The 12,515-nt window shown below is 41.2% G+C and overlaps 1 protein-coding gene across 3 annotated transcripts in view; it reads right to left on the bottom strand.

Annotated features, from left to right (window-relative positions):
* Positions 1 to 12,515, bottom strand: part of PDE4C (phosphodiesterase 4C) — a 319,542-nt gene that overhangs the window by 77,880 nt on the left and 229,147 nt on the right. For all 3 annotated transcript variants that reach the window (XM_073599449.1, XM_073599458.1, XM_073599467.1), the window contains exon 5: positions 10,451 to 10,500. In XM_073599449.1, coding sequence (XP_073455550.1) covers positions 10,451 to 10,500 — 50 coding nt within the window. The remainder of the gene's footprint in view (positions 1 to 10,450; positions 10,501 to 12,515) is intronic.

Raw genomic sequence — 12,515 nt, 5'->3', positions numbered from 1 at the left:
CTCTGCCTATCCCCGCCCCCACCCAGCTGAGTGCAGGAGTGAGGAGGATGACTTTGCTCATATGGGTAGAGAGAGGGATGTGAGTTGTCTGCTGAGCTCGGGTAGAGTGATTAGGTGCTCTGTTTTGCCAAGGTAGAGGCTCCTGTGAAGGGGGTTTTGGGATCCTCCACTGTGGAAAAACCTTCCCTCCTGTGACATCTTTTATAAATTGGTCACGTGCCTCCCCAAACAGACGTCTTTCTTGAAAAGTGTGAGGTGTCGTTTACAGGTGGCTTCAGTTGTCCAGGCTTTTAGCCACAAGATTCAACACTAAATGTAGATTAGGGCCATTCTGTAAATTTGTCTCATGACATGTTCTAGGACATCCATACGAAAAAAGCAGAAGGTAGTAGCTGCAATTACTCCTAAAGCATGATCCTGGAAGATAAGGTCATGTTGGTTGTTGCCCTAGTACAGTTGGCTGCAGTTTGGCATACTTGAATTGCAGCAAGAGCTGGTTGCAGGGCTGAAACTGCCAAAGTAAAGATAGTCTTTATAGAATGTCTCAAGCATTCTATCTGCATAATTTTTGAAAGAAGGAACATCTTCAATAGATACAATGAGATGTTTAAGACTGACACAGCAGGATCAGCTACTGGAATAGACCACTATTTAATGATTTTTTTTTCACTTGATAGAATTCAGCAAAGAAAATCCTTTCTAGAGTGATCCAATCATCATAGATTACACATTCTATCTGTTCATGAACAGGGAATGTTTTTGAGGGTTTTACAGTTTTTTTCCCCCAAACGGGAATGGCAAGATGGAGGAGAATCAAGCTTCGCAATGCCAGGGCAACAGCAGTGGGCTTTTCTACATTAGCAAGCATGTTGCGTGAAGCTCCCGCTTCAATAATGCTGCAAACTGAGGAAGGAAAATCTTCCACAGTTTCTTCTAATGCTGCCTGTGACTCTGAACAGGTGAACCCCCAAATGAAGCTCATGGATAGAGTCCACAGATGGGTCCTCTGGCTCTGATGTCCTCCAGACAACAAGTGAGCAAACAAATGCAGTAAGTGAGCCAGCAACTCCAAAGACGTATAGAAGATCTATTCGTTACATGAAGAGAGTATACAAAAAGCTGACATGTTTCGGTTGTGCTGTGCTGTGATCAAGGCAGTTTGCCGAACCATGTCAGCCTTTTTGTATACTCTCTTCATGTAACAAATAAATCTTCTATATGGATTTGGAGTTGCCAGTTTGCTTACTGGATTTGTCTTCCTTGTCTAAGGCAGGCATATAGGGTTCTGACTCCAGTAGAGAAGTAGGAGTAGAAGAGGCATGGTGCTTATGAGCCCTGGGCACAGAATATGGTTGTGTTTAAAGCTGTTATTTGTCTGAGCAATTGCGACTAAGGCATGGTTCACACTAGTTAATTCATTGGAATGGGCTGCCTTGCCGCATAAAATGCACAAGTAAGGTGCATGCACCTTTTTTAAAATGTGGACAGAGGGAAACCGCATGGTCTTTTTGACCATGCGGTTCCCGCTCCCACGATTGCGCTGTACAATGAGATGTGTAGGGGTGCTATTCAGAATGAATGGCAGCCACATGTGTCTTGTAAGAGCAGTGCAATTCGGCTGTGAGTGCGGGAATCGCTGCTACAACATTACAGACTGTAGCCACAGTATGGAGCTCAGGTATGGCTTCCAAGGTTTACAAAGGTTGCGCTGATCCAGATACACTGCTTCTTTTTTTGGCATTAGAAGGCAGTAAAGTTTATTGAATAATCCAGAGATAAAATAAAAAAACTAGCTAAATTTTTTGTTTTTGCTTTAAAATGAAAAAAAAGGTAAACTTACTTGCTCTGTGCAATGATACTGTACAGATCGGTCCCTTAGCTCCTGTACTGGAGTCCCCCGCCAACGTTGTTCACTTCTTCTTCCTCCAAGTGCCCCCTCAGCAAGCTGCGTGCTAAAGGTGCACCCATGCGGGCGCACTCTTGACCCGGGCTGTGTATGTCCATTGACAGCTACAGCGTGGCTCGCTCCTCTCAAGGTTTAACTCACAGCAGCAGGAGCCTATGGCTCCTACTTCTGCCTGTGTCATCTGTGAGACCAGGAAGAGAGAGCAGGGGTGCTGCAGCTAGGACAGCACTGGAGCTTGGGAGGACTCAGGTAAGTGTTTAGGGATGGGGGGAACAAGTAGTGGGCCGTTTTTTTCAACCTTAATGCAGAGAATGCATTAAGGTGAAAAAAATTTTTGACTTTAGAGCCAGTTTAAGCTAGGAGTGATTTCTCCATGAAGAAGAGGTCCATCTCATTGAAACACTAGCACAAAACTGAGGATTCACTGAGTGGGGTAGGCTTATAGGGGATGCGCCCAGGTAGGAGTCAGAAGTCAGGAGGACATCAGAACACTTGTTCCAGGTCAGTGAGTCAGGCCATTGGACCAAATGACTGCTAAGCAACTAATATTTTCATAAGACAATTGCCAGCCTACATATTTTTCTGAGTGCAGGCTTCCCACAAAAAAGTGACAAAAACAATATCCCCTTAGAATCCGCTATGAGAGCACATTTTGAATATAAAGCATAGCAAAGACATGTAAGATGAATGCTTATTATTACAGACTTTTCTGCAGATTCCCAGTAATGTTAACAAAAAATTACCATACATTTCCTGTGTTTTATATACACTGTCTGCAGATTACATTCATGATATATTTGCCTTCCTAAAACATTCTTGATCTTTCAACAGTAAAAGGAAAAAAAGTATGTTTCTGTAGTTAGAGCAGCCTAACTATAATTGTTTTCTCGAACGTAAGTTGACAAGCGGAATACTCAAATCCCATCAGTGGTCCCTTTGGGATTTCACCCTAAATGGAGCATAATCATTAATCTTTATGAAATGGATAGGTTAAAATAAGGAACATATTTCCACTTTGGGGTTGATTGGAGGAAGTAAAAGGCTTGGAGGCCTCTTGGGAATAGAACAATCCTCAGGATAAAACTCCTATGGAATTTTTTTTAAAGGAATGTCTGGCGTCAGTGTTTCCAGTGGGGTCATTTTTGTAATTTCAAAACAAACACAGCTGGGCCTATTTAATATGGTAGTAGAGTAGTAGTGCATTAATATGTGTAAAGTGCAGTAACCCACAGCAACCAATAACATTTCAGTTGGCTGGGCTTGCATAAGAAATAACATGAAATGTACAGTTGTGCTCATAAGTTTACATACCCTGGCAGAATTTATGATTTCTTGGCCATTTTTCAGAGAATATGAATGATAACCCCAAAAACATTTCTTTCACTCATGATTAGTGTTTGGCTGAAGCCATTTATTATCAATCAACTGTGTTTACTCTTTTTAAATCATAATAGCAACAGAAACTACCCAAATGACCCTGATCAAAAGTTTACATACGCTGGTGATTTTGGCCTGATAACATGCACACAAGTTGACACAAATGGGTTTGAATGGCTAATAAAAGGTAACCATCCTCACCTGTGATCTGTTTACTTGTAATTAGTGTGTGTGTATAAAAGGTCAATGTGTTTCTGTACTCCTGACAGACCCTTGCATCTTTCATCCAGGGCTGCGCTGACGTTTTTGGATTCTGAGTCATGGGGAAAGCAAAAGAATTGTCAAAGGATCTGCAGGAAAAGGTAGATGAACTGTATAAAACAGGAAAGCGATATAAAAAGATATCCAAGGAATTGAGAATGCCAATCAACAGTATTTAAACTCTAATCAATAAGTGGAAAATGAGGGGTTCTGTTGAAACCAAACCAGAAAACATGTGGTGTGGCTGTTTCAAGATGCACAATAAGGAGGCATTTGAAGAAAGATGGGCTGCATGGTCGAGTCGCCAGAAGAAAGCCATTACTACGCAAATGCCACAAAGTATCCCGCTTACAATATGCCAAACAGCACAGAGACAAGCCTCAAACCTTCAGGCACAAAATAATTTGGAGTGATGAGACCAAAATTAAGCTTTTTGGCTACAACCATAAATGCTCCATTTGTAGAGGAGTCAAGGAGGCCTATGATGAAAGGTACAGAGGTGGATCGCTGATGTTTTGGGGATGTGCGAGCTACAAAGGCACAGGAAATTTGGTCAAAACTGTTGGCAAGATGAATGCAGTATGTTATCAAAAAACACTGGAGGAACATTTGCATTCATCAGCCAGGAAGCTGCGCATGGGACATACTTGGACATTCCAACATGACAAAGATCTGAAACACAAGGACAAATTGACGTGTCATTGGCTACAGCAGAATAAAGTGAAGGTTCTGGAGTGGCCATCTCAGTCTCCTGACCTCAATATCACTGAGCCACTCTGGGGAGATCTCAAATGTGCAGTTCATGCAAGACAGACCAAGAATTTACAGGAACTGGAGGATTTTTGCCAAGAGGAATGGTCTTTACCATCTAAGAAGATAAAGAGCCTCATCCATAAATACCACAAAAGACTTCAAGCTGTCATTGATGTTAAAGGGGGCAATACACGGAATTAAGAACTGGGGTATGTAAACTTTTGATGAGGGTCATTTGGGTAGTTTCTGTTGCCATTGTGATTTAAAGAGAGTAAAAATAGTTGATTGATAATAAATGGCTTCAGCTAAACACCAACCATGACTGAAAGAAAAGTTTTTTGTGTTATCATTCATATTCTCTGAAAAATGGCCAAAAAAATCATAAATTCTGCTAGGGTATGTAAACTTATGAGCACAACTGTAATTGGGTTATTAGAATGAATATGGACTAATTGGTCATGGATTGCATCATTTTGAACTTTGCCATTAAAATTTAAAATGTGCCTATATAAATATATAATATGGAGAAACAGGCCAATTCTCCTCTTAATTAATGCAATGTATTAAATTAAAAAAGCGTGTTGCACTAAATAAATTAGTCTGTATGTCTTCAGTATGGCACCAGTGTGATGCCTTCACAGCAACCTTGCAAAAGCACAGTGTGATGCCTTCACAGCAATCTATGTGCAAAAGTTCTTGTGTATCAACATCAAATTAGGTTCCTCCACCTTGTGAATAAACCACCACCAAAGGTTAAGATGTACTCTTACCAAAGAGTATTGACAACTTATAACGAGGGGGTCAAAAAGGGCTCATATGTCTCATCTGCTCTATCTACGGTCATCTATCTATCATGTGGAAGACGATATTCTTATTGCCTCTCTGGCTCAGTGGAATATGTAAGCAAAAAGATAAGACGCCAAATAGTGTAAAGTCCTTTTAAGTTGGGCTTTATTGCAAGTAATGCGCTTGACATGCCATTACATTTAAAACAAATGTATCTTCCTCAGCATAGACGTTTGTTAGCTCAAAACAAAAAATGATAACAGGAAATGATGCCCTAACCCGACCGGTTTCGTCGCAAGAGGACTTCTTCTGGGGCGTAGGCATCTCCCCCTGTCATCACTGTATATAGTTCTGGTGTCCATCCGAGCCTCGCTCTCACCTCCTTCACTCTGTGGTTCTTCGCTCTAATCCAAGCCTTGTTCGGATTCACCACAATACTAATGAGAACTAAGCCTCTCTCCGCTTATGCATCTCACTCCAAAAGAGCATGCTCATTGGCTGGAATCATCCCACAGCGGAGAAAAGAAGCCTGTGTCTCCTATCTCATGTATTAGCCACCTCCAGGGACAAAATCTTAAACTACCCCCAGGATATTAGGAGGCCAGAGCAGGCTTAGGCAGTGCACCTTTACATACAGTATCTCACAATGAAAATATTTTTTTATATCTTTTCATGTGACAACACTGAAGAAATTACACTTTGCTACAATGTAAAGTAGTGAGTGTACAGCTTGTATAACAGTGTAAATTTGCTGCCCCCTCAAAATAACTCAACACACAGCCATTAATGTCTAAACCGCTGGCAACAAAAATGAGTACACCCCTAAGTGAAAATGTCCTAATTGGGCCCAAAGTTTCAAAATTTTGTGTAGCCGCTAGGGGTGCAACGGATCAAAAATCTCACGGATCGGATCGATCCTCGGATCAGAGTCACGGATCGGATCGATCCTCGGATCAGCATAAAAAAAAAAAAAAAAACAAAAAAAAAAAAAAACACACAAATCTTGTTACACCCACTGGAGTTTTAGATTTAAAAGCCATTTTCAACACAAAACCGAGCTTATATGCATAAATACAGTATTTGTGCATATAAGCTCAGTTTTGTGTTGAAAATGGCTTTTAAATGTAGAACTCCGGTGGGTGTAACAAGATGTCCGCTTGCCCCCTTCTCACTCTATCATTATTGTACTGTGCAGGAGTGTGGGGTGTAGCAAGATGGCGGCGACGAAATGTCACTTCCTGTCGAGACAGCGGCCACTTCCGGGTGTACCAAGATGGCCGCCGCTCCGGAGCTAGGCCGAAGCCGGGGCCTTTCCTATGGCTGAGGCCCGAAAAGTGATCCGCGGATCGCGGGTGTGCCGATCCGCGGAGGGTGATCCGTACGGATCACGGATCGGCAACGATCCGTTGCACCCCTAGTAGCCGCTGTTATTTTCAAGCACTGCCTTAACCCTTTTGGTCATGGAGTTCACCAAAGCTTCACAGGCTGTCACTGGAGTCCCCTTCCATGATGACATCACGGAGCTGGTGGATGTTAGAGACCTTGCGCTCCTCCACCTTTCGTTTGAGGATGCCCCACAGATGCTCAATAGGGTTTAGGTCTGGAGTCCATCACCTTTACCCTTAGCTTCTTTAGCAAGGCAGTGGTCATCTTGGTGGAGTGTTTGGGGTCATTATCATGTTGGAATACTGCCCTGCGGCCCAGTCTCCGAAGGGAGGGGATCATGCTCTGCTTCAGTATGTCACAGTACATGTTGGCATTCATGGTTCCCTCAATGAACTGTAGCTGCCCAGTGCCGGCAGCACTCATGCAGCCCCAAACCATGAAACTCCCACCACCATGCTTGACTGTAGGCAAGACACACTTGTACTCCTCACCTGGTTGCTGCCACACACACTTGACACCATCTGAACCAAATAAGTTTATCTTGGTCTCATCAGACCAAAGGACATGGTTCTCGTAATCCACGTCCTTAGTCTGCTTGTCATCAGCAAACTGTTTGTGGGCTTCTTGTGCATCATCTTTAGAAGAGGCTTCCTTCTGGGACAACAGCCATGCAGACCAATTTGATGCAGTGTGCGGCGTATGGTCTGAGCACTCACAGGCTGACCCCCCCACCCCACCCCATTAACCTCTGCAGCAATGCTGGCAGCACTCATATGTCTATTTCCCAAAGACAACCTCTGGATATGACGCTGATCATGTGCACTCAACTTCTTTGGTCAACCATGGCGAGGCCTGTTCTGAGTGGAACATGTCCTGTTTAAACCGCTGTATGGTCTTGGTCACTATACTGCAGCTCAGTTTCAGGGTCTTGGCAATCTTTTTATAGCCTAGGCTATCTTTCTGTAGAGCAACGATTCTTTTTTTCAGATCCTCGGAGAGTTCTTTGCCATGAGGTGCCATGTTGAACTTCCAGTGACCAGTATGAGAGTGAGAGCGATAACACCAAATTTAACACACCTGCTCCCCATTCACACCTGAGACCTTGTAACACTAACGAGTCACATGACACTGGGGAAGGAAAATGGCTAACTAGGCACAATTTGGACATTTTCACTTAGGGGCGTACTCACTTTTGTTGCCAGCGGTTTAGACATTAATGGCTGTGTGTTGAGTTATTTTGAGGGGACAGCAAATTTACACTGTTATACAATCTGTACTCTCGCTACTTTACATTGTAGCAAAGTGTCATTTCTTCAGTATTGTCACATGAAAAGATATATTAAAATATTTACAAAAATGTGAGCGGTGTACTCACTTTTGTGAGATACTGTATATTAATATAAACTATATATATATGAGACAAGTAAATGCAAAAAGGACAATAATTGACAAACCAGACATCTACAATTAATATATTATATACATTTCTAAACTAAAGAATTTTTTTTAAAATCTTAAAATGTATTTAAATATTAAAGTAACACTGTCATTCTGTAAAATATGCCATTTTTTTTTCCCCAAAATACGTTTGACAACTATGTGCTGTGTAGAAAAAGAGGTGATCAGGGAAAAGCTAGCAATATTGTTATCTCTTATGCTATCCCTCAACAACAATTCTCTGTCTACAGTTCTAACTTGGTTACGTGTGGCCTCTAATGCAACAGGGTCATAGTCCTTCTCTACAAATCTATTTTTCAATATTCCCATTTCCCTATCAAAGTCCTCAAGGGTAGTACAGTTCCATCTCATGCAAAGGAACTGTCCCTTGGGGACCCCTTCCAACCAGGTCGATGGTGACAGCTATCAACGAGGTGGAGTCACCCCTCCAAAGGAGGAAGATGTCATCTATATATCTAGCCTACAGGACCAATTTAGTCCTACATATAATACTTGTCTTATATATATTGTTTATATAAATAAATTTAGAGGTACACTGCCTAAGCCGGCTCTTGCCTCCTAATATCCTGGGGGTAGTTTAAGATTTTCTCCCTGGAAGTGGCTAATACATGAGATAGGAGACACAGGCTTCTTTTCTCCACTGTGGGATGATTCCAGCCAATGAGCGCACTCTTTTGGAGTGAGACGTATACGCTGAGAGAGGCTTGGTTTTCATTAGTATTATGGTGAATCAGAAGGAGGCTTAGATAAGAGCGGAGAACCGCAGAATGAAGGAGGCGAGGCTTGGATGGACACCGGAACTATATGACAGGGGGAGATGTCTATGCCCCGGAAGAAGTTCACTTGCGATGAAACCGGTCGTGTTAAGGCATCATTTCCTGTTATCGGATTTTGTTTTTTTGGTTTGAGCTAACGATCATCTATGCTGAGGAAGATATATTTGTTTAAAATGTAATGGCATGTCAAGTGCATTACTTGCAATAAAGCCAAACTTAAAAGGATTTTACAGTATTCGGCATCTTATCTTTTTGCTGACATATTCCACTGAGCACTATGGTCGGAGGCAAGAGGAATATCGTCTTCACATGATGGATGGATGATCCCGCTCGTCTACCCTACACTGAGGAGTGACCGTGGATAGAGCAGATGAGACACATGAGCCCTTTTTTGACCCCTGTAATAGGTGGTCAATACTCTCTGGTAAGAGTACATCTTAACCTTTGGTGGTGGTTTATTCACAAGGTGGAGGAACCAAATTTGATGTTGATACACAAGAACTTTTGCACATATAAGATTGCTGTGAAGGCATCACACTGGTGCCATACTGAAAACATACGGATTCATTTATTTAGCGCAACACAATTTTTTCATTTACTTGTTTATGTGATAATATCTCACGTCAGTGGTGCTGCTAATTACATTATTTAGTTTGAGATTTTTTCACAAGCGCAGTTTTATTTTGTTTTCTATTTCAATGTATTAAATAAGCCAAATGTTATTTTAATTATGAATGCAATCATGATTAATGCATCAATGTGCATGTAAGCTTTGGTGAATAATGCCTATGGCATGATACCAGCATATAGTCCGTCAATTGACAAGACCGCAAGGAACACGGCTTAATTTAAAAATGACTACATATTGTTACATAATTCTAGGAAAAACACACCCAATATAATGTTGGATGCGACCATTTCTAGCAGGGCAAAGGCAGCATAGCCTCTGACACAAGCCACATGAAAAAAGGACAGGTATAAAGCTGTTTTACATATTTAGAGAAAATAATGGCTTGTACTCACATGTGTTAATTGCTTTTCTTTCACCTTCCTTCCTGTACATACTGTACGTTTTCAGTGTCTCCTTGGCACTTTGTGCATATCTGACACTAATGACAATTAGTAAACAATGTACTGTATATTATTGGCTAAACATTTCTACCTTTTTATAAGGCTTTCCATATAAGTAAAAGGTATTTTTATGAAAATATGGATAAATTAAGAATGTTTTTTATACATTTAAATGCAGCATTCTGTATCATATAATATTTAAAGTTGAATTCCAGGATAAACATAACTAGTCATAAAAATGCTCCCTCTAACTAATACTAACTTGTGTGGGAAAGATGTATATACTTGCCTATTGTCAGGCTGCTTCGGTCAGGTCACATGATCTAGCTTCTCTGTATCAGCCAGCAGTGGCTGCAGGGAAAAAGAGGGACAGCCGACAATGACTGCACCATGGGAGCCTATAAGTGATGTCATCGCTCTTGCCTTTCACAGCTGCTGTGGGTTGCCTTCTCCATTCTCCTGCAGCCGCCGCTGGCTAAACAGGATCATGTGACTGGAGCGGGCTGAAAATAGGTAAGTATATACATCTTCTTTATGCAGGTTAGTTGGTAGAGGTGTTAGGAGGGGGGAGGGAACTTTTTTTAAACTAGTTAGGCTGTAGCTGTTGTTCTACTTTAAGGTTAGTATAAATATGCTTGGGGAATCATTACTATGGTGTTTTTTTTTTTTTACATACCTGATAAGTTTGTTTTACAGGCTGTGGGTGGGTTATTGATAGATGATCTCCTGCGAAAAAAAAGGAAATATATAATTGGCAGGACAGTGGCTAAGTGGTTAGCACTTCCACCTAGCAGCATTTGGGTCGTCTGTTCGAACCCCAACCACAGCACTACCTGCCTGGAGTTTGCATATTCTCTTTGTACCTGTATGGGTTTCCTCCCACACTCCAAAGACCTGCTGGTAGGATATTTGGCTCCTGTCTAAATTGTCCCAAGTGTATGAATTAGGGACCTTAAACTGTAAGCTCCTTGAGGGCAGGGACTGATGTGAATGTACAATATATATGTGTAAAGCGCTGCATAAATTTACAGGCAATATTAAGTACCTGTAATACATAAATTGATACATATTATTTATTTTCCAATTAAGCTATTTTTACTTGATTCAGACTGACTTGCTTAATTAGTAATTCATAACTAGAAACAATAAAGTTGTGTGGGACATCCCCTTCTGCTTCCCTCACTTCCTGACCCAGAGACACAAAAGAAAGAACGTGAGAGTAAATCCCTCCTACAGGGGAAAATACAGAAATAAGGCATTTACAGAGAATCTAACCCTTCCATAGAGCCTCAAAAATTGAAATGTTTTCTGGCCGTAGTTTAATTTGAAATATTCTCCTTGAATTAAATGTTCACAGACAAATGCTCTAGCAACATGTTGTTGTTTTTTTTTTTTTTTAACAAGCTTTGGCATTAAGTTATAGATATTCAGCAATGTTTGCTAAAGCATAACATACATTACCTGCCTCCCACTCTAAATGCAGGTTATATAACGATGGCTGGCAGCAAAGAGAAACTATTTTGCTGATGCAAATGTGCAAATAAGCAATTAATTGTAGAGGAATCTAAAAATTATAATGATGCTAAAAAATGTACTGTTTTTTTTATAATGAAATACTTTTCTAGGTAGCTCTTACATAATATAAGCCTGCTATAAAGCATACCTAATACAATACATTGCCCATTGCAATCTAAGAATGAATGTTTGCAAAGGGGACACTGTCCATTTCTCACACATTGATAAATAACTGAATTTATACTTTTTTCTGCAATCTTATCAAGACTTCATCTTTTATTCAGCGTGCTTTATATTAGTTTGGTTATTGTATTTTTCACACACTTACGTGTTATTGGGGTTGTGTGTCATTTGAGCATGATTAGCACCTCTACTTGTATTTATGACTTATGGAAGGATTGTGCCTTTCCTATAAATCTTCCATGCCCTGATTCTTTACAGGCCATTTGATCCCATGCTGGTAAAACTTAGTGAGCAATTGACACCTTTCCAGAACCATTGCCAGTGGAAAGAATTTTACTATTATGAATTACAGCTTTTTTTTATACAGAATTCATGGTGATATATGCCTGCGTATGTGGTGTGTGCTGCTCTTTTGTTTTATCTGAACAATGACTGCACCCTCCTTGTTTCACATCACTCCAGATCTATATTTTACTCAACGCCCTCTCCTCTTTTTATTTATATATACCAGTGATGGCGAGCCTTGGCACCCCAGCTGCTTTGGAACTACATTTCCCATGATGCTCATGCACTCTGCAGTGTAGTTGAGCATCATGGGAAATGTAGTTCGAAAACATCTGGGGTGCCAAGGTTCGCCATCACTGATATATACCATATATATTTTTCTTCTTCCTCTTCTAGTTACCTTTTATAGACTCACTCCTCTTCTGCTTTTCTTCTGTTACTTCCTCTCCCTGTTTCTCTTTCCTTATTTCCTCTGTACCTCTCTACATTTCCCACCACTCTTGGTCTCCTCCTCTCATAGTACAGTAATGAGTTCCCCTCCACCATGCCTCTGTCAGGTCTGGGCTCAGCCCTTCCTTCTCTGAGCTGGCCGCTCAGCTGTCGGCTAATTGCCAGCTCCTATCTCTCCACAGTGACTCATCTGTTGATGATATCCTGCTCATCAATCCTGCCTTCTTAAGCCGTCCAGCCCAGATGATCTCAGCCTTCACCTTGGTCAACATCACAGAGACTATCTCCTGCGCTCCTGTTAAAGACTT

The sequence above is a fragment of the Aquarana catesbeiana genome, linkage group LG01 (assembly GCF_042186555.1).
Source record: "Aquarana catesbeiana isolate 2022-GZ linkage group LG01, ASM4218655v1, whole genome shotgun sequence".
Lineage (NCBI taxonomy): Eukaryota > Metazoa > Chordata > Amphibia > Anura > Ranidae > Aquarana > Aquarana catesbeiana.
Note: the sequence above shows the minus strand (reverse complement) of the source record. Positions and strands in the feature narration are given on the sequence as shown.